The following is a 22139-nucleotide window of genomic DNA, read 5'->3' on the forward strand; positions in this document are numbered from 1 at the left end:
GCAGTCTGTTCCAGGTGTACGGCGCAGCAAGAGAGAAGGGACATTGGAGCTAGCAGTGGAGGAAAAGGGCACAGATAAGAGATTTGCCCAATGAACGGAATTCCTGGGGAGGAGTATAGGAAGAGAGATATTGAGGAGCTACAGAGTGAATGAACTTGTACGTCAATAAGAAGAGTTTGAACTGTATGCAGAGACAGATAGGAAGACAATGAAGCAACTTGAGGAGGAGGGTGATGTGAGCATAGCAACTTTGGTAGAATATAAATTGTGCAGCAGCATTTTGAACAGATTGAAGGGAAGAGAGATATTAAACAGGAGACCAGTGAAAAGCAGGTTGCAGTGGTTTAGGCAAGAGGTGGGTGGTAAGAGTGTGAATAAGGGTTTTGGTAATGTGCTCAGAGAGGAAGGGTTGGATTTTGGCAGTATTAGAGAGAGAGCGTGGGGAAACAATTTATAAACAGTACACTCTCGAAAACTACAAACAAGGCTATGGGGTTCAGTATTTTCAAAGGGGGGGAGTATAAATAAAATAATCAAATTGTCACTTCTAAGATACTGCATTTTATTTTAAATTGGGCTGCATATCGATTAATCGTGATTAAAATTTTTAATTGCATAAAGAGCCCCCTCACATTTCCTTCTATATTCGAACACTGGCAAATATAAACAGCAGAAGTAAATTCTCAGAACTAACATGTTTTAATTACTAAAATGAAAATAAATAATTTCTTATCTTTGTTACTAGTGATTTTAAAGATGGAACAAAATGATTAGAAAAATAAAATCAGCAAGCACTTTCAGCGATCTGACTGCCAGGCCATTCTCAAGTCCGTTTTGCAAAAGTTCCAGGATTACCGAGATTGGGGCTTGTAAGGGTTCTGAACTGATTTAGCATACCACTATCTGAAAGTCTTCCAGGCCTTTGCATAGGTCGCCACCACTGAGAGCTTCTTGGCTCTAAGCAAAGTGGAAACGACCACCTCAGAATATCCCTTGCTCAAGAGTCACGCCGTAAGCCCAAAGTGTTCCGGATTATCTACAGGGATCGGGTCCCAAATCATGAGATACATCTGAACCGAAAAAGTGGGCTTGTCTCTCTGTAGATGAACCAGGTCTGCATACTATGGGGTCTGTGGGGGCCAATTGGGCACCACTAGGACAAGAAGCTCTGGATGACTTGCGATCCTGCAAATGACTCGATCTAGCATGGGCCATGGGGGAAACATGTACAAGAGTCCCTTCTCTCGCCACAGTTGGACCAAAGCGTCCATCCCTGTGTTTCCGGGCTCATATCTTTGTCTGTAAAAGTGATCCATCTTTGTGTTTGCCGCTGAAGCCATGAGTGGGCGTCCCCACCGCTGAACAATGGAGTTAAACGCTATGGGAACAGCAACCACTTCTCTGGGTCGAGTGTCTGCCGACTCAAAATAATCTGCCTGAACATTCTCCACTCCTGCAACGTGTGTGTGGCGCAGTGGTTGAAGCTATAGCCTCAGTACCCTAGGGCTGTGGGTTCAAACCCCACGCTGTTCCTTATGACCCTGGGCAAGTCACTCAGTCCTCTCTAGCCCCAGGTACATTACATAGATTGTGAGCCCACCGGGACAGATAGGGAAAAATGCTTGACTACCTGATTGTAAAACCACTTAAATAACCTCGATAGGTGGTATATAAAAACCTAATAATAAACTTGAAACTTGTGTGCAGCTCAGAGTACCCGCGGATGAGCTTCTGCCCACCGAAAGAGGAGCTGAGCCTCTACATGTAATGGGGCACTCCTGATGCTTGTCAATTGACAAAGGTCCTGCTGTCTGTCACATTGCCCAAGAATGCTCCGATTGCTTTGCCTTCCAGGAACTTCTCTAGGGCCTGCAACACCAGTCAAAAGGCTCTGAGTTCCAGGTGATTTATAGACCACTTTTGCTGGGTCGGGGACCAATGACCCTGCACTAGGTTACCACTGCAATGACCCCCCCAACCATAAAAGCTGGCATTAGTCACTAGGATTTCCCAGGAGGATATACGGAGTGGCATGCCCTTTGAGAGGGAATCTATCTGCAGTCACCATCATAAGCTGTTCCTCGCTTCAAGTGTCCTGGAAGCGGTTGCTGAAGCAAGTCTTTCTGAGGAGACCAGCAGGATAGGAGAGAGTCTTGAAGTGGTCTCATGTGTGCTCTGGCCCAAGGGGCCACCTTTATGGCTGCTGCTATTGACTACATGTCCTGCAGATAATGCCATAAAACTAAGTAGCAGGTCTGATATCTGCTTCTGCAGCCTCTGTCTGCATGGCTCTGGAAGAAAAACCTAGTTTACAGCCATGACAAACAGAACTCCCAGGTATTCCACGCATTGGGTCAGCTCCAAATGACTCTTCTTAAAGTTGACTATCCAATCCAAGTCCTGCCATCACATGATGCACCGAAGGGAACTCACCATTTTCGACTGGTGGGCCTCAGAAGAGGCAAGCGTGAGCAGCCCTCCTGTTCCCAATTCCTGAGAAAGGAATAGGGGGGTGGGGAGGTCAAGGGAGCATCCAGTGACAGGAGCTAGTGGACATCACTCCTGCCTTTTGAGGGGGAAGGGGGCTCTGTTGGCAGAAGGGAGTGGCCATCCCTCTTGCCGTTTTTCCTGCCACCGGGGGCAGGGGGAGTTTGCCGGGCAGGAGAGAGTGGGCCATTTTTGCTGGCGCGGGGGGTTTGTCAGTCCCCAGTGCTGGTTCATCAGGGGGATGTCGGGGAGGGCCACAACATCTGTGTCCATTTAAAAAAAAAAAAAGTTTCCTGCCCCAAACAGCTGAATGGCAGAAGGCTTCCCCTACTACTCAGCTGTTCAGGGTTTCCCTGCCGACTTTGCACATGTGTGAGAGTCGCTCTTACAGCGATCAATTGGATGGGAGAGATGAGGATTATGCATTTGCATGCATAATATTTGGTGCATTAATAGCTCTTTTAGAATTGGCCAAAAATCAGATCGAAGTGGACCCATGTGGTCTTACCGATCCTGTTTAGTGCATCTAGCCCTGAGTTAGCACATCTGAAAGGGCCCCTCCAAAACATCTAGGTTCTGAGCATAGGCCTAAATTGCTTATGCCTTAATTCTGTGTGGTTGAGAGAAGTGTTGAAGTAGATATCCAGCTCTCTTCCCCCAATCCCTAGAAAACAAGTGCTCAAAGAAAAAAAAAAAACCCAACTAGCTCTAAAATTAAGGTCATGTTTTACATATTTTTCCTCTATATTCCCCAAGTTGAGCTGATCAAGTGGGTCAATAGAGATGCTGGTTTAAATTCCTAGGCAAGGTTTCTGCTTCCCAGGCTAGTCAGGTTCAGGGATACTGCAGAGTAGAGGTCTGCACGGGAACGGGAATCGTGGGAATCCCGTGGGTCCTGCGGGAATCCCCCCTAACCCACAGGACTCCCACAGGGACCCCCCTCTGGCCCACGGGACTCCCACGGGGACCCCCCTCTAGCCAACGGGACTCCCACGGGGATGGAAGGCTTTGGAAGCAGGGTTCGTCCATATAATATAATGGACACGTCAGCCTTAGTAAAAGAGGGGGTTTATAAGTTAATTACCTGAACAGAAAACAAAAAAAGGGTTCCACCAAAGAGATTCCACAAGGAAAACAGCAGCGCAAACACAGAAGAAACTGTGGAATTGATGATCCTGCCAGAAGTAATTGCTGCTTTTTATGGGGACGGGCGGGGATGGAGGTAATTCCTTGCGGGGACGGGTGGGGACAGAGAGGATCCTGACGGGGACGGGTGGGGACGGAGATGATCCTGGTGGGGACGGGTGGGGATGGGTGGGATTTCTGTTCCCGCGCAACTCTCTACTGCAGAGGAAGCAATATCCTTGAAGTTAAGGAAGAGAGTCCCAGCCATTATATACTGGTGACACCTACTGTCTGGATTTATAGCGCACGTGTTCCAGACTATTGAGTGAGCAGCAGACTTACAGCGATGAAAGGCTGCCTGTAATGAATCTGTGGTAAGAATGGAGGTACAGGGTAAAGCCATAAAAGAGGGGAAATCCTCAGTTGTGAAAGCAGCTATGCCTTTCAAATTAGCAAATGCAGAAATGTCATTTGCCAGTGATGCTGAAGGACTTAGAAAATTCCTGATGAAGCCGGAGCAAACTGGAAGCCCTGTTTTTTTTTTTTTTTTTACAGCATTAAGTGTTAGGCACAGGTTGAAATAATTTAGAATAGAAAAATTGATAAATTTGAAAAAGCAGAAAGTTACTAATATATTTTTTGATTGCACTGTGATTTAAGACTTGTTAATACTTGTGTTTCAAGCATTAAGCATTTAAACAGTGTGCGTGAGATCTTTTCCTACAGCTTCAAGCCGATTAAGTAAGCAGTGGATTTTGTCCTGGGTTTGTGTGAATTTAAATAATTTCAAATACCTATCCATAAAATCTTTAATGGACATGAAAATGAAGTGCAACTGTTTGTGAAAGACTGCTCAGTATGAAAAGAGGAGGCAGAGGGGACATGATCAAAACATTCAAAATATTGAAGGGAATTGACTTAGTAGAAAAAGAGAGATTGTTCACCCTCTCCAAGGTGAAGAAAATGAGAGGGCACTCTCTAAAGTTAAAAGGGGATAGATTCCATACAAATGTAAGGAATTTCTTCTTCACCCAGAGAGTGGTAGACATCTGGAACGCTTTTCCAAAGGCTTTTATAGGGGAAAGCACCCTCCAGGGATTCAAGAAAGGATTAGATAAGTTCCTGCTGAACCAGAACATATGCAGGTAAGGCTATACTCAGCTAGGGCACTAGTCTTTGACCTAAGGGCTGCTGTGTAAGCGGACTGCTGGGCACAATGGACCACTGGTCTGACCCAGCAGCGGCAATTCTTATGTTCTGAAATCAGAGATGCAGGTCTAAATCAAGATCTGTTTCCCACAAAAACCCTACATTCCAAGGTCCCCACCAACAAAGCATGGTGATACATACCATCCACATTGTACACTTTCAGTCCTGCCATATGTTTGTTTGCTTGGGATTTCGCCATGGTCAACAGCATTGGATTATAGACCGTGAAATCTTTATAGTAATTCTCCAAAATCACCAGAGCTGCTCGCTGGATGCTAGAAAACAAAAAAGCAAATTATTGGTATGTAGATGAGACTTCTAGGTCATTGCTAGGGGGATTTCTTCTGCTGAGTCACACTTTCACACATATGTAACAGCAATTTTCCTGCAATAAGATTTTCAAGGTATTTTAACAATTCCAAAGATTTTCAATCACAAACTACAAAGCTACAAAACATTCTATTACCCTGTTTCTTCCGGATGTTGGTAAGTTATTTTTATTTAGGCGAGATCAGAGCAAGAGCCAGCTTCCTTGGCTGGACTCCACAGCAAGCATGCAGACTTCTATTCACTCTCCCAATGACCACACCAGTAAGTTTTTTTATTTATTATTAGAACTTGTTATACAAAATTCTGTAAGGAGTGATTGTTGATTTTGCCCTTTGATCATACACGTCCAGGGTGGGGAAATACTTTTAATCTGAGTGCAATTGTTGGATATGTAGAAAGGGGGGGGATGATCTATGTATTTGTCATCCTATATAATTAAACGCTAGCCACGCATGCGCACTCAGACCTGTGTGATCTGTGATCCCTGATCTGTGATCCGTAGGTCCGTGGTCACAGTGCATATGTGGCGGCCAGATCGGGAAAGCACAGCACAGCCGGCAACTCCCCCCTCCCGCCCTCACTCACTGCCAAAACCACCACCTCCTCCTTCTCGCCGGCTCATCCACGTTTAAATGGAGAGAAAAGCACTGCACCGCGCTAACGCTGGCTTTGCCGTCTTCTGTCCACTGCGGCCCGCCCTCTCTGACTACTTCCTGTTTCCGCTAGGGTTGGCCGCAGTGGATAGAAGACGCTGAAACCAGCGGTAGTGCGGTGCAGCGCTTTTCTCTCAATGCTGCTTCTGCGATGCGTACAGTGGTGGAGCCTGTGGCAGTTTATTTCACGTGTGGCAGTTCCGGAGAACAGATGGAAAAAGAGCTGGACAGTGATAGTGACAGCAACACTGGTGATGACGTGAAGAAGCATCAGTCCGAGTCAGCAAGGAAACCAAATCAGAAGGAAAACAAAGCCCGTGCTGAGGGGGAAAAGACCAGAAGCAGACCTCCAAAGGTGGATAAAGCAAGAAAAGGAAAAAAAGAGCCATCTATGGAAGAAAAGCTGTGGAAACTCCACAGTGAGATCAAGTTTGCACTGAAGGTCGATAACCCTATTCAAAGCCAACGGAGAAGGTTGCTGAGGTTTACTCACGCCTGAAATCTCGTATCCTGGGACCAAAGATGGGGCCATGTCAGAAAACAAACAAAAACAGCATGACTGAGAAGGACAAAGCTGAGAAGAACGTTGAGAAGCTAACAGGAGAGGAAGCTGCGAATGAGACAGAGAGGAAGGAGCCCTGTGCATATGTTTCTGCCCCAGTGAATGGTGAATTTGCAGCCCAGCAGAATGAGAGTGGTGAAGACAAGAACCGGGAAGAAGACCACAGTTTGGGTAGTGTAAAGCAAGAGGTGCCGACTGAATATACACAGAATGACACACACATTGATGCTAAGATGGAAAAGTTAGGCAGTGACAGAGAGAGAGAGACAGATAGAAAGAAAGACAGAAAGCGGCCAAGGAGAGAGAGAAAGAAAGACAGATAGACAGTGGCCAAGGAGAGTGAGACAGAAAGAAAGAAAGAAAAACAGACAGGCAGTGGCCAAGGAGAGAGAGAGAGAGAGAAAGAAAGACAGACAGCAGCCAAGGAGAGAGACAGAAAGAAAGACAGACAGACAGACAGACACATCTATTCTAGCACCCGTTAAAGTAACAGGCTTAAAAACTAGTAAAATATAATTTGATAGAATTTAAGTGCTGTTAAAGTGTAAAATGTTTGTATAATATGTTGCACTTATTTTTGGCTTTAAAATGAATAAAGATATTTTTTTAAAAAGAACTTGTTATACCACTTCTGCATATAAGTTGCTGAATAACTCAAATTTTTACTTCTCCTTGGAACGCAGAAGCAAGTCTTGAACAGTAACAGTTTCTTTCAACAACTTATATACAAAGCTCCACTTTAGATGTAAATAATTCAGATTTCAAAAATCTTCCTTGTTGGATGGATTCTATTGCAAATCCAAAGTCCAGGTCTAAATAGGAGATAGACCTAAAATTAACTTTAGTTCTTATTGTGATCAATTAACTCAACCCTGTCTCCCTATGTTAGATGAGATACCTTCTAAATTCTTAATATTCACTTTCAGTATTTCCCTGTGTAAGGAGATTAACCCTTAATTCTTTTTAACACTACACTGCCATTTTAGTTCATGAGAGCAGTAACCAGATGTAATCCCTTCCAACTAGGTGCTGACCACCAAAACTTTATAACTGAAGCAGCCTCTAAGACAGAATCTCTCAAACTTTTTTTTAGCTATGGCATACTAACCAGAGCAAATGTTTTTCACGGCACATTATAATTGAAATTATAAAATTACAAAATCAACAAAAAATTAAATTTGAGAGTTATTTATTTAAAGTTCTTTAAGTTATTACATTACAGATTTCTATTCTGCCATTGCCTTGCAGTTTAAGGTGGATTACAAGAGAATTACAAAAAACGTATTACAAAAAGAAGATATCTGGTAATTTCTAGTAACCTTGAGGAACAGATTCCAGATACTACAGGAAGGACCCGCGAGCGAGGCACAGGAGGTCAACATTCAGACAGCCCCAGTTCCAGAGACAACTGATCAGCTCCCCTCAAAGAAGCGCAGAGTAGTGGTCATTGGGGACTCCCTGCTGAGGGGCACCGAGGGACCAATCTGCAGACCGGATATGCAGTCGAGAGAGGTTTGCTGCCTGCCAGGGGCCAGGATCCGGGACGTGACCGCCTGCCTAGACCGACTCATCAGGCCCGAGGACTACTTCCCCATGCTCTTTATTCACGTGGGTACGAACGACACTGCCAGGAACACCCCAGAGAACATACCTAAGGACTTTGGAGCCCTGGGTGAGAGGCTGAGGCAGATGGGAGCGCAGGTGGTCTTCTCCTCGATCCTACCTGTAAGAGACAAGGGAAGAGCCAGGGAGGAGCGTATCCAGAGGACGAACGAGTGGCTACATGACTGGTGCAGGGACATGAACTTCGGCTTCCTGGACCATGGAGAGGCACTAAAGGGACTGCAGGGACCAGATGGACTCCACCTGACAAAGAGAGGCAAGAACGTCTTCGGACATCGACTAGCCCACCTCCTCCGAAGGGCTTTAAACTAGGTAAGTTGGGGGAGGGTACCCACTCATGTACTAGCGCAGTAAGTAATCTTCCAGGAGAGGTGAATCGACACTCCATTTCTGAGACCGAGGTAAGTTCACACAGTAAAAACAATCATGCAAAAGCCACTCAAACTCAGGCGGGAAATTCTACACAGGGTCTTAGCAATCATAAAGTATGGAGGGCTATGTATGTTAATGCACACAGCTTAGGCAATAAAATTCTAGAATTAGAGACAGAGATAACGAACGCCGACCTCGATGTAATAGCGATATCTGAAACTTGGTTCACAGACTCACATGGGTGGGACATGGCTATACCAGGATACAACTTACTTCGTCGGGACAGAGAGGGAAGGATAGGGGGTGGGGTAGCACTATACACTAGAGATAACATCAAAGTCACCAGAATCACAGATGTCAACTACTCCGGGGAATCACTCTGGGTGAACCTGGCCAGAGGAAACGAAAAATGCTTGTATCTGGGTGTAGTATACAGGCCCCCAAAACAGCATGAAGACAGGGATATGGAACTAATCAAAGACATTGAGAACCTTACTTTACGCGGGGACACGATTCTGCTAGGGGACTTCAATATGCCCGATGCTGATTGGAAGACACTTTCTGCTACTACCAGCAGCAGCAGAAGACTTTTAACCTCCATAAAAGGGGCGCGACTCAAACAAATGGTGCTGGAACCCACCAGAGATCAGGCGACACTAGACCTGATACTCACCAACGGAGAAAGCGTTTCAGAAGTTTCGGTAGGCGATACACTAGCCTCCAGCGACCACAACATGGTATGGTTCAACATCAAGATAGGCTTCACTAGATCAAACACAGCAACAAAGGTCCTCGACTTTCGGGGCACTGACTTTAAACGCATGGGAGACTTTGTCCATCAGGCGCTACAAAACCAAGCTGAAACCAATAATGTAGAGGCTATGTGGTCAATCCTGAAATGCACCTTGCATGAGGCAACAAACCGCTATATAAAAACAGTAAGCAAACGACGGAGGAAGAACAAGCCCCAGTGGTTCTCTGCAGAGATCTCAGATCTTGTTAAGGAAAAAAAAAAAGCTTTTATTTCCTACAAGCATACAGGAAACAGGGTGACAAAAGAAGACTACCTGACCAGGTCTAAAGCAGTCAAAGCGGCAGTAAGAGAGGCCAAGATTCAAACAGAAGAACAACTAGCGAAAAACATTAAAAAAGGGGATAAATCCTTCTTCAGATACATTAGCGACAGGAAACGAAACACAGATGGAATAGTACGTCTCAGGAAAACAGACGGGACCTATGCAGAAACGGATTCTGATAAAGCCAAACTACTAAATGAATACTTTTGCTCAGTCTTTACTTGTGAAGCGCTGGGGACCGGTCCACAATTGCAAGCAAGGCAAACATCGGAAGACCCGTTTCAAAACTTCAAGTTTACACCCAGCAGCGTCCATGGCGAACTATCAAAACTCAAGGTGAACAAAGCCATGGGACCGGACAATCTACACCCCAGGATTCTTAGGGAGTTGTGTGATGTCCTGGCAGAGCCGCTATCCGTGCTGTTCAATCTTTCCCTAAGTACCGGAAAAGTCCCCATGGACTGGAAAACAGCTAACGTCATTCCATTGCACAAAAAAGGTTGCAGAACGGAAGCTGCAAATTACAGACCGGTCAGTCTCACCTCAATAGTGAGCAAACTCATGGAAAGACTTATTAAACAAGAATTAGATACGATCCTGACCGAGGAGAATCTACAGGATCCCCAGCAGCATGGATTCACAAAGGGAAGGTCCTGTCAATCCAATCTGATCAGCTTCTTTGACTGGGTTACAAGGAAACTGGATATGGGGAAGTCTCTAGACGTCGTGTACTTGGACTTCAGCAAAACTTTTGATAGCGTCCCGCACCGCAGATTGTTGAGCAAGATGACTTCGATGGGATTGGGAGTGATATTGACGACATGGGTCAATGACTGGTTAAGCGGTAGAATCCAGAGGGTGGTGGTTAACGGTACCCCCTCCAATACATCGGAGGTGACCAGTGGAGTGCCACAGGGATCGGTCTTGGGACCGATCCTTTTCAACATATACATAAGAGACCTGACTCAAGGGCTTCAAGGTAAAATAACACTATTCGCCGATGACGCCAAACTATGCAACATAGTAGATAACAGCACCTTACCCGACAGTATGGAGCAGGACCTGCTCTTATTGGAACATTGGTCCTCGACTTGGCAGCTGGGCTTTAATGCCAAAAAATGTAAGGTCATGCACCTAGGCAGCAAAAACCCATGCAGAACTTACACTCTGAATGGTGAGACCTTAGCTAGGACTGGGGCAGAACGTGATTTGGGAGTAATCATTAGTGAAGACATGAAAACTGCCAAGCAGGTGGAGAAAGCTGCATCCAAGGCTAGACAAATGGTGGGATGCATCCGAAGAGGTTTCGTCAGCCGGAGGCCCGAAGTTATAATGCCCCTGTACAGAACCATGGTGAGACCTCATCTTGAATATTGTGTTCAATTCTGGAGACCACATTATCAAAAAGATGTGCGGAGAATCGAGTCGGTTCAGCGAATGACTACCAGGATGGTCTCGGGACTCAAGAACCTCCCATATGAGGAAAGACTGAATAGACTACAACTATACTCGCTCGAGGAACGTAGAGAGAGGGGGGACATGATTGAGACTTTTAAATATATCACGGGCCGCATCGAGGTGGAAGACGATATATTCTTTCTTAAAGGACCTTCAACCACAAGAGGTCATCCGCTGAAAATCAAAGGTGGGCAATTTCATGGCGACGCCAGGAAGTATTTCTTCACCGAAAGGGTGGTCGATCATTGGAATGAACTTCCATTGCAGGTGATTAACGCCAGCAACGTGCTCGATTTCAAAAAGAAATGGGATATGTATGTGGGATCTCTAGCCGGGTGAAGTCTGGGGGTGGGTCATTAAGGTGGGCAGACTTGATGGGCTACAGCCCTTTTCTGCCGTCATATTCTATGTTTCTATGAGATAAAAAGTAGATAAGGTTGCTTCGAGAAATCGGGAAGGTATTGGGAAGTGGGAAGGAGCTAGCGGTATGGATAATTGTAGCAATGGTAAAACTAAAGTAGATAGAATAGAATTGCTAATCAATGCGATAGATAAACTCGCGGCGAGTTTTCACTCTCGCAGCGAGTTTTCTTTCTTCCTTTACCTTTTTTTTTGTTCACAGCACGAGGAGGCAGGCGAGGAGACAGGGCAAAGCGCTGGGAAGCGGAAGGGAGACAGCAGAGCGCTGGAGAAGGGGAAGACATCAATGGGGCAGCGGCGAGAGTAAGCTCCGCCCACCCCACCACGTCAGCAGCTAGCGTCCGGGCTCCTCCATAAAAGGAGGCGGGCCAACGGGCGCAGCTACTCTCGCGGCGAGTTTTCTTTCTTCCTTTACCTTTTTTTTTGTTCACAGCACGAGGAGGCAGGCGAGGAGACAGGGCAAAGCGCTGGGAAGCGGAAGGGAGACAGCAGAGCGCTGGAGAAGGGGAAGACATCAATGGGGCAGCGGCAAGAGTAAGCTCCGCCCACCCCACCACGTCAGCAGCTAGCGTCCGGGCTCCTCCATAAAAGGAGGCGGGCCAACGGGCGCAGCTACTCTCGCGGCGAGTTTTCTTTCTTCCTTTACCTTTTTTTTTGTTCACAGCACGAGGCGGCAAGCGAGGAGACAGGGCAAAGCGCTGGGAAGCGGAGGGGAGACAGCAGAGCGCCGGAGAAGGGGAAGACATCAACGGGGCAGCAGTGAGAATAAGCTCCACCCACCCCACCACGTCAGCAGCTAGCGTCCGGGCTCCTCCATAAAAGGAGGCGGGCCAACGGCGCGCAGCCATTCGGCGCGCGGCGAAGGCGCTTGTCTTAGCGAGAGCGCCTTTGCGAAGAGCCTTGAGAAGGGACTTGTACAAGGCCAAATCTAAATCTTTCATTCTTATATACAAACAAACTCTTCATCCTCATACACAACCAAACACACTCTTTCCTAAAACTCCCAAACTCTCTAGCATCTCTATCTACCTCTTTCTCCTAAAACTCACAACTCTCTAGAATCTCTATCTTCCTCTTCCTCTTTCCCCTTGCATACTCTCTAACATCTCAACCTTTCTCTTTACAGAAATAAATCTCTCTAACTTGGAGATGGCAGGGAGGACATGGAGTACATAAGAACATAAGCAGTGCCTCCGCCGGGTCAGACCATAGGTCCATCCCGCCCAGCAGTCCGCTCCCGCGGCGGCCCGAACAGGTCACGGCCTGTCTGAGTCACCAGAAGGGGCCCCCTTGCCACCTTGGTTTCCCATTGAGTCCTATCTTCCCATCAAAGTCCTAACCCTCCGGTCTTGCACATGCACGACCTGGTTGGATTTCTATACTTATTACCTAGTTAGCTTTCTATACCTGTGTTACATCCCAGCACCTCTCTCAGTATCCCACGATCCCCCTATCCCTCAGGAATCCGTCCAATCCCTGTTTGAATCCTTGTACCGTACTCTGCCTGATCACTTCCTCCGGTAGCGCATTCCAAGTGTCCACGACCCTTTGTGTGAAAAAGAACTTCCTTGCATTTGTTCTGAACCTATCTCCCTTCAGTTTTTCCGAATGCCCCCTCGTGCCTGTTGACCCCTTCAGCCTGAAGAATCTGTCCCTATCTACCCTCTCTATGCCCCTCATGATCTTGAAGGTCTCTATCATATCTCCCCTGAGCCTCCTTTTTTCCAGAGAGAAGAGCCCCAGCCTATCCAACCTCTCGGCGTACGGGCAATGTTCCAGCCCTCTTACCAGTTTCGTTGCTCTCCTTTGGACTCTCTCGAGTACCGCCATGTCCTTCTTGAGGTACGGCGACCAATATTGAACGCAGTATTCCAGATGTGGACGCACCATCGCTCGATACAATGGCATGATGACTTCCCGCGTCCTGGTTGTTATGCCCCTCTTTATGATGCCCAGCATCCTGTTGGCTTTTTTCGAGGCTGCTGCGCACTGTGCAGATGGCCTCAGTGATGCATCCACCAGCACACCCAAGTCTCTCTCAAGACTGCTGTCTCCCAACAATGCCCCTCCCAATTTGTAGTTGAACAACGGGTTCTTTTTCCCTATATGCATGACCTTGCATTTTTCCACGTTAAAGCGCATTTGCCATTTGTTTGCCCAGTCTTCCAGCTTGTCCAGGTCCCTTTGCAGGTCCTCACACTCCTCCCTGGACCTAACTCAGCCGCACAGTTTGGTATCGTCTGCAAATTTTATAACCTCGCACTTTGCCTCCTTTTCCAGGTCATTGATAAATATGTTGAAAAGTAACGGCCCCAGCACCGATCCCTGTGGCACACCGCTCGTGACTCCCCGCCAGTCAGAGTATTGTCCCTTTACTCCGACCCTCTGCAGTCTACCCGACAACCAGTGCTCGATCCATCTGTGCACATCCCCTCCCACCCCGTGGTTCCACAGCTTCCTAAGCAGCCTTTCATGTGGCACCTTGTCGAAAGCCTTTTGAAAATCAAGGTAAATGATGTCTATAGGTTCCCCATTGTCCACCCGACTGCTTATTCCCTCAAAGAAGTACAGAAGGTTCGTTAAGCATGACCTTCCCTTACAGAATCCATGCTGGCTTGTTCTCAGTAGGCCATATCTCTCGATGTGCTCGCAAATACCGTCCTTGATCATAGCTTCCACCATCTTCCCTATAACTGAAGTCAGGCTCACCGGCCTGTAGTTCCCGGGGTCACCCCTCGATCCCTTCTTGAAGATAGATGTGACATTCGCCAATTTCCAGTCCTCTGGTACCTCTCCAGTTTTCAAGGATAGGTTGCAAACATGCTGGATTGTGCCCGCTATTTCTTGTCCTAGTTCTTTCAGAACCCTTGGGTGGATCCCGTCCGGGCCCGGCGATTTGCCGCATTTTAACCTGTCTATCTGCTTGAGGACATCCTCCTTACTTACCTCTATGTGTTCTAATTTTTCAGCCTGTTCCCCACTCATGAGCTCCTCTGAGTCCGGTATATTAGATGTGTCTTCTCTCGTGAAAACCGACGAGAAGAACGTGTTCAACCTCTCAGCTACCTCTTTATCCTCCTTAATCACTCCCTTCCTATCCCCATCGTCCAACGGCCCCACCTCCTCTCTCGCTGGTCGCTTCCCCTTTACGTAACTGAAGCTACTATCAAGAACGACACTCCAGCATCCGGAGGGACCCAGGGGATGGTCAAGGTCTGTACAGAGAAGGCAGAGGGCGGTATGGATCAGAGGGCAGAGGTCTCTGTGCAGACCGAAACCTACCCCCCCTCCCAAAGTGCACTACAGTCTCTACGCAGACAGAGGAGCTGGGAAACTTAGGCGAGGATATCTTGCAGGAACTACTGAGCCTCAGGGAGGAGGTAAAGCGCCTGAGGAGCATCAGGGATGACGAGGCCTTCATCGACGATGCCATCCTGGAACTGTCACACATCACAGAGAGAACCCACGACAGGTCCATCCTCAACACGGCCAAACCTGAAGCACCAAACACAACGATTGGAGTACAGGAGATGATTGGGGATGCCGGCCCCTGGCAACTAGTAACCTCCTCTACGGGCAAGCGAAGTAAACCCACCTCATTCTCACTCTCTTCTTCTTCTTTTTCTCTTCAACAGGATAGCTGTTCATCAATACCACAGATAACTCTCAGAAACAGATTTCAGATCTTACAGGATGGAACCACCGAGGAAATAGCAGAAGGGACTCACGAGGATACCCAGCTCACAATGTCAAATCCAGAACATCCAGAACTGCTCCCTCGGAAGGAACGAAGAGTGGTAGTCATTGGTGACTCCATGCTAAGAGGCACCGAGGGACCAATTTGCAGACCTAATTTGCAGTCAAGAGAGGTCTGCTGTCTCCCTGGAGCCAGGATCCAGGATATTATCACTAGCCTAGAAAAAATTCTAAAACCTAATGATCATTTTCCCATGTTTCTCATCCATGTAGGCACAAACGACACTGCTAAGAATGCCACAGAGAACATCCCCAGAGACTTTGGAGCGCTGGGAAAGAAGTTGAAGCAGATAGGAGCACAGGTGGTCTTTTCATCAATTCTTCCAGTAAGAAACAAAGGCAGAACTAGAGAAGAGCGTATTCAACGGACTAACGAATGGCTCCGAGAATGGTGCATAGAAATGAACTTTGGATTCCTAAACCAGGGCGAGACGCTCCAGGGACTACAAGGACCAGACGGACTCCACCTAACCAGAAGAGGTAGAAACATATTTGGACATCGATTGGCCCGCCTACTCCATAGGGCTTTAAACTAGGTAAGTTGGGGGAGGGTACATACTTATATCCCAGAGCAGTAAGAAACCACCCTGAGAAGGCAAGTCGCACTCACACTACCAAGTCTAAGGTAAGTACCAATGATATCCACAATAATTCAGGGAGAATTATCAATGATAATTTAAAAGTCACACCAACTCATAAGGGAATCTCTTCACAGATATGGAAGGCTATGTATGTTAATGCACACAGCTTGGGCAATAAAATTCTAGAATTGGAGACTGAGATAACAAACGCCGATCTTGATGTGATAGCGATATCCGAAACCTGGTTCACGGAATCGCATGGGTGGGATATGGTTATACCAGGGTACAACCTACTTCGTTGCGATCGAGAGGGTAGATTGGGAGGAGGAGTAGCACTATACACTAAGGAAAGCATCAAAACCACCAGAATCACAGATGTTAGATACACCGGGGAATCCCTCTGGGTGAACCTGGCCAGAGGGAATGAAAAATGCCTATACCTTGGTGTGATATATAGACCTCCCAGGCAACAGGAGGACAAAGACATGGAATTAATCGAGGACATAGAGAACATCACACTGCGCGGGGACACAGTAATGCTAGGAGACTTCAACATGCCCGATGCAGATTGGAACACACTCTCCGCGACTAAGGGTAGCAGCAAAAGAATATTAACCTCCATAAAGGGTGCACGTCTCAAGCAATTGGTATTGGAGTCCACCAGGGATCAGGCGATACTAGACCTAGTTCTCACCAACGGAGATAGCGTCACGGAAGTCTCAGTAGGAGATACACTAGCCTCCAGCGACCATAATATGGTATGGCTCAACCTCAAGACAGGTTTCCCTAAGACAAACACAGCAACAAGGGTTCTCAACTTTAGAGGCACAGACTTCAATCGCATGGGAGATTTTGTCCATCAGGAGCTGCATAAACAAGCAAAACCTGACAATGTGGAGGATATGTGGTCATCTCTGAAGTCCATCTTACACGAAGCAACAGACCGATACATAAAGACAGTAAGTAAACGCAGGAGAAACAAAAGACCCCAATGGTTCAGTAAAGAAATTTCAGACCTAATTAAACAGAAAAAAGAAGCATTTATCACCTACAAACATTTAGGAAAACAGAGGGCGAAAGAGGATTATCTAGACAGATCTAAAGCTGTCAAAAAAGCAGTCAGAGAGGCCAAACTCCGAATGGAGGAAGAGCTAGCACGGAAAATTAAGAAAGGGGATAAATCTTTCTTCAGCTATATTAGTAACAGGAAAAGAAACAAATATGGGATAGTACGCCTGAAGCAATCGGACGGTAACTTTGCGGAATCAGATTCTGCCAAGGCAGAACTACTAAACAAATACTTCTGTTCAGTCTTCACCCGCGAAGCGCCGGGAGCTGGTCCGCAGCTGCAGACGGGAGATAACCGGAAAGACCCATTTCAAGATTTCGAATTTACACCCAGTAGCGTCTACGACGAACTATCAAGACTCAAAATAAACAAAGCCATGGGACCGGATAACCTACACCCCAGAATGCTCAGGGAATTAAGAGAAGTCCTGGCAGAACCATTAACTGTTCTTTTCAATCTTTCCCTACGCACAGGAAGGGTCCCCTTGGACTGGAAAACCGCCAATGTAATCCCACTCCACAAAAAGGGCTGCAGGACAGAGGCAGCAAATTACAGACCAGTGAGTCTCACGCCTATAGTGGGTAAACTTATGGAAACACTGATCAAACTGAATCTTGACACAATCCTAGATGAAGAAAAACTGCGTGATCCACACCAACACGAGTTCACCCAGGGTAGATCCTGCCAATCTAATCTGATTAGCTTTTTTGACTGGGTTACTAGACAACTGGACGCCGGAGAGTCACTGGACGTGGTATATTTGGACTTCAGTAAAGCATTTGATAGCGTCCCTCATCAAAGACTACTGAACAAACTGAGAACGATAGGATTAGGAGACACTCTAACTACATGGGTTGGGGATTGGCTGAGCGGTAGACTTCAAAGGGTGGTGGTGAACGGTATCCCATCCGAAGCATCAGACGTTATCAGCGGAGTGCCACAAGGCTCGGTTCTGGGCCCGATTCTATTTAACTTGTTCATAAGAGATATGACGCAAGGACTTAAAGGAAGGGTATCACTGTTCGCCGACGACACCAAACTTTGCAACATAGTAGGCAAAAGCTTATTACCTGATAATATGACACACAACCTACTGCTGCTGGAGCAATGGTCAACTACTTGGCAGCTAGGCTTCAATGCCAAAAAATGCAAGATAATGCACCTGGGTAAGAGAAACCCACGTAGAACTTATGTACTAAATGGTGAGACCTTGGTTAAGACCATGGCAGAACGCGATCTAGGGGTGATGATTAGTGAGGACATGAAGGTCGCCAATAAAGTGGAGAAGGCTTCCTCCAGGGCAAGACAAATGATGGGGTGTATTCGCAGAGGTTTTGTCAGCAGGAGACCCGAAGTCATGATGCTGCTGTACAGATCCATGGTGAGACCTCACTTGGAGTAAGTACTGTGTTCAGTTTTGGAGACCACACTATCGAAAAGATGTGCTAAGGATAGAGTCGGTTCAGCGAACGGCCACCAGGATGGTCTTGGGGCTCAAGGATCTCACGTATGAAGAAAGACTAAAGAAATTGCAGCTGTACTCACTCGAGGAAAGAAGAGAACGGGGAGACATGATTGAAACGTATAAGTACATCACGTATAAGTATATCTTCTGGCTCATGGGACCCTCGACCACCAGAGGGCATCCGCTGAAAATCAGGGGAGGGAAGTTTCATGGCGATTCCAGGAAGCACTTCTTCACCGAAAGAGTGGTGGATCATTGGAACAGACTCTCACTCCAGGTGAAAGAGGCCAGCAGCGTAACGGATTTTAAGAGAAAATGGGATACTCATGTGGGATCTTTTAGGGAGTGAATTCAGGGGAGGGGATATTTGGAATGGGCAGACTTGGTGGGCTATAGCCCTTTTCTGCCGCTTTTTCTATGTTTCTATGTGCTTATTTTTGAGTGCAAATTAACTCAAAACGTGGCTCGATAGTCAACAAGCAAACATACATTTATTTCATTGTCTTATCTGCAGTCGTTCTCTTTTTTTTTCAATTTAATTTCTGTCAGAACTGAAAATCCAAGTTCACAAAGGTAAGAAGATCCAAACGGTAACAAAGCCTTGATTACTTTGTTGCTCAAGTTAGGTTAACTGCTGCATAAAAAAATTATTACTTGCTATTAGTTTTCAAGGACCAATCACATCAAAGTGTGATGCTTGTCTGGCAGTTGTATCCTTGTGCACACAGATGCTCATAATACTGACAAACTCTTGCATATGTAACGTATATGTCATCTATGCTAGTATATACTTATGAAATAATTTTTCTAAATAAAGTAAAATTCTGGAATCTCTCATGCAAACCTGGAATTTCTTCAGGGTACACAGTATGAGAGACACTGCTCTAAGAATTTGTTGAAAGGACAGGGTTTTTCATCAGGGGAGGGCAGCTGGAGCGCTGGCAAGTGAAGGAAATCACTCGCTGTATGCTCCGACCGCCTCTTCCTGTACTAAAGTTGGGCCTCACCAATCAGGAGCTGCTTTAACATGCAGCTCCTGATTGGTGAGGCCCAACTTTAGTACAGGAAGAGGCGGTCGGAGCATACCGCAAGTGATTTCCTTCACTCGCCAGCACTCCGACTGCCCTCTCCTGCCTTTCCAGCTGCCTTCTCCTGCCTCCCCTTTGCAGTCGGAAAATACCACGAATGACCAGAACCGCGAACTGCGAATTTGCGGGGGAGCAATGTAATAACTCTGGTGGAATACAAGACGTGCAGCAGCATTCTGAACAGATTGAAGGGGAGAGAGATGGTTTAATGAAAACACCTGCAAGAAGCATGTTGCAATAATCTAGGTGAGAAGTGATGAAAGCATGAATGAGGGTCTTGGCAGCATGCTCAGAAAGGAAAGGCTGGATTTTAGCGATGTTGTACAGCAAGAATTGATAAGTTTTGGCAGTCTGCTGGATATGCAAAGAACAGGAAAATAGATGAGTCAAAGATGACCCTGAGGTTGCAAGCCGACAAGACAGGGAGGATGAGAGCGTTATCCATCAAAAGAGAGAATGGAGGAAGAGGAGAGGCAGATTTAGAAGGAAAGATGAGGAGTATTTGGCCATGTTTAATTTTAGGTGGCATGACATCCAGGTGGCAATGTTAGATAGGCAGACAAACTCGGGCCTGGGCTCCTGTAGAAATTTCAGGTGTAGAGAGGTAGATTTGCTTGTTGTCTGCATAGAGGTGATACTGTAAGCAGTTAAGAGGAGATTAGAGCACCAAGTGTAGATAGAAAACAGAGAAGAGGACCTATAACAGAGCCTCGAGGTACTCTGACTGATAGCAGAATGGCAGCAGAGGAGGATCCTCCAGAGCTTACGCTAAAAGTGTGATGGGTAAGATAGGAGGAGAACCATGTGATAGAACTCTGAAACCCAAGCAAAGGCAGTGTATTGATGAGGATGTGGTGATCTACAGTGTCAAATGCTAAAGATAGATCCAAGAGGTTGAGCACGCTGTAGAGGCCTTTGGGATCTGACCAGGAGTATGTCATTGGAGACACTAATAAGGGCAGTTTCCATAGAATGAAGGGGGTGGAAGCCCGATTGTAGCAGGTTGATGATAGCTTGAAATGAAAAAGTTAAGACCACAACGGTGGATGGCATGTTCTAGTAGTTTGGATAAGAAGGGGGAGGAGGGAGATGGGGCAATAGTTAGAGGGGCAGGTAGGGTCTAATGATGGATATTTGAGAAGTGGCGTAACTACACTATGTTTGAAGGCATCGGGTATAGGCAGTGGAGAGCAATAGGTTGAGGATATAGCAGATAGAGGGGATGACAAACTTCTCATTCCACACACCTTAACTCATTCTCTTAAATCCTCTTCTCAAAATTTGACAGTCCCCTCATTGAAAGTTATTAATACTTGCTGTAATAAATCATTTTCGGTATCAGCTCCATTTATATGGAACTCCTTACCAGCTTTCTTAAGAGACGAAAAAAATCTTGATAAATTTAAAGGATCTCTTAAATGTCTTCTTTTAAAGATGCATTTGAATTCTAATGATATTTCTCCCACAATGGCAAACTTTTTTAAAACTTTTTTATTATTTTATTTTTCATTTTATTATAGTTTTGCCCCCTCCTCTTGTTCTACCCTTTCATTTCTCTCCTATACAAATTGTAGTTCTTCCCTTTTTCCTATTCGTCCAGTTAGTCAATTAGAGTATCTGTATTTTGTTATGTCTTACACGATTACTTGTATCCCCCTATTTTAACTGTAAAGCGATTAATCAAATCTTAATAAACTTGAAACTTAAGAGATGGTGATGTTTAGATGGGAGGTAATAGGATCAGAGGAATAGGTAGTGAGTTTAGAGGAGAGAAAAATGTGCAGTTTCCTCCTCCACGATTTCAGTGAAGGAAGAAAAGGCGGCAGGGGTTCAAGAGTCGGCAGGGTACATGGGAGAGGAGGAGGCAATTTGGTTGAGAGCTCAAGGTTGATCTTGTGAACCTTTTCATGGAAGTATTCTGCCATAGTCTGGGGAGAAAGTGAAGCAGGAGTTGGAGGTGAGGGCACTTTGAGTAGAGAGTTGAGCATGGCAAAGAGATGAGGGTTGGATCCAAGAGAATCAGTCAAGAGGGTGTAGTAGTCTTGGTTTACAAGTAAAAGGGCAGACTGGAAAGAGGTACGCAGGAACTTGAAGTGTATGAAGTCAGCATGAGTGTGGATTTCAGCCAGTGACATCTAAGTAGCGTATTTAGAGGTCAGCCAGGAGAAGCGAGGGAATAAAGAGGAAAGGAGAGAATAGTATTATAGGAAGAGACTGCTTCATTGACAAATTTACATAGCATAGTTTTAGACAGGAGCGGGGAGACCGTGATGGAGAGAGTGTACAGGTCAATAGTCTGAAGATTCCTGAAAAGTAATGGTAAGGATCGGTCGTGATTGGGAAGGAAGGGTGATGAGTTGTGAAGGTTATGAGATGGTTGGAGAGGGGAAGAATTGAGGTAGAGAAGTTAGCAATTGAGCAGTCGGAGAAAATCAAGGCAGTGGCCGTACTGGTTCGTGGAGGTATTGGAGCACAGCTGATGACTGAATGAGGATATTAGAGCAAGAAATTTTGAGGTATAGGAGTCAGAGGTGTCCTCAGCAAGAATATTAAAATCACCAAGGATGAGGGAAGGAGAAGAAGGTTCAAGAAAGAAAGAGCCAGGAGTCAAGGTCAGAGAGAAAGGAAGACAGGGGTTTACTAGGGAGTCAATAAATAACTGCTACTTGGAGAGAGGGGAATGAATAGATGGATGGAGTTGACTTTGGTGAAGCAGTGAGACTGGAGTAGGAGAAGAGATTGAAATCTACAGGAGGGCAAAAACTAACAGCCCAACCCCTCCTCCATGATCAACTGGGTGGGGAGAAGTGGTAACCACTATGACATAGGGCAGCAGCTGAAAACAGTCTTAAAGGCAGAGTTAGG

The 22139-nt window shown here is 46.1% G+C and overlaps 1 protein-coding gene across 6 annotated transcripts in view; it reads right to left on the minus strand.

Annotated features, from left to right (window-relative positions):
- VANGL1 (VANGL planar cell polarity protein 1) overlaps positions 1-22139 on the minus strand; it is a 101257-nt gene that overhangs the window by 23683 nt on the left and 55435 nt on the right. For all 6 annotated transcript variants that reach the window (XM_033941566.1, XM_033941560.1, XM_033941562.1 and 3 more), the window contains one exon: positions 4963-5096. In XM_033941566.1, coding sequence (XP_033797457.1) covers positions 4963-5096 — 134 coding nt within the window. The remainder of the gene's footprint in view (positions 1-4962; positions 5097-22139) is intronic.

The sequence above is a fragment of the Geotrypetes seraphini genome, chromosome 4, assembly GCF_902459505.1.
Source record: "Geotrypetes seraphini chromosome 4, aGeoSer1.1, whole genome shotgun sequence".
NCBI lineage: Eukaryota > Metazoa > Chordata > Amphibia > Gymnophiona > Dermophiidae > Geotrypetes > Geotrypetes seraphini.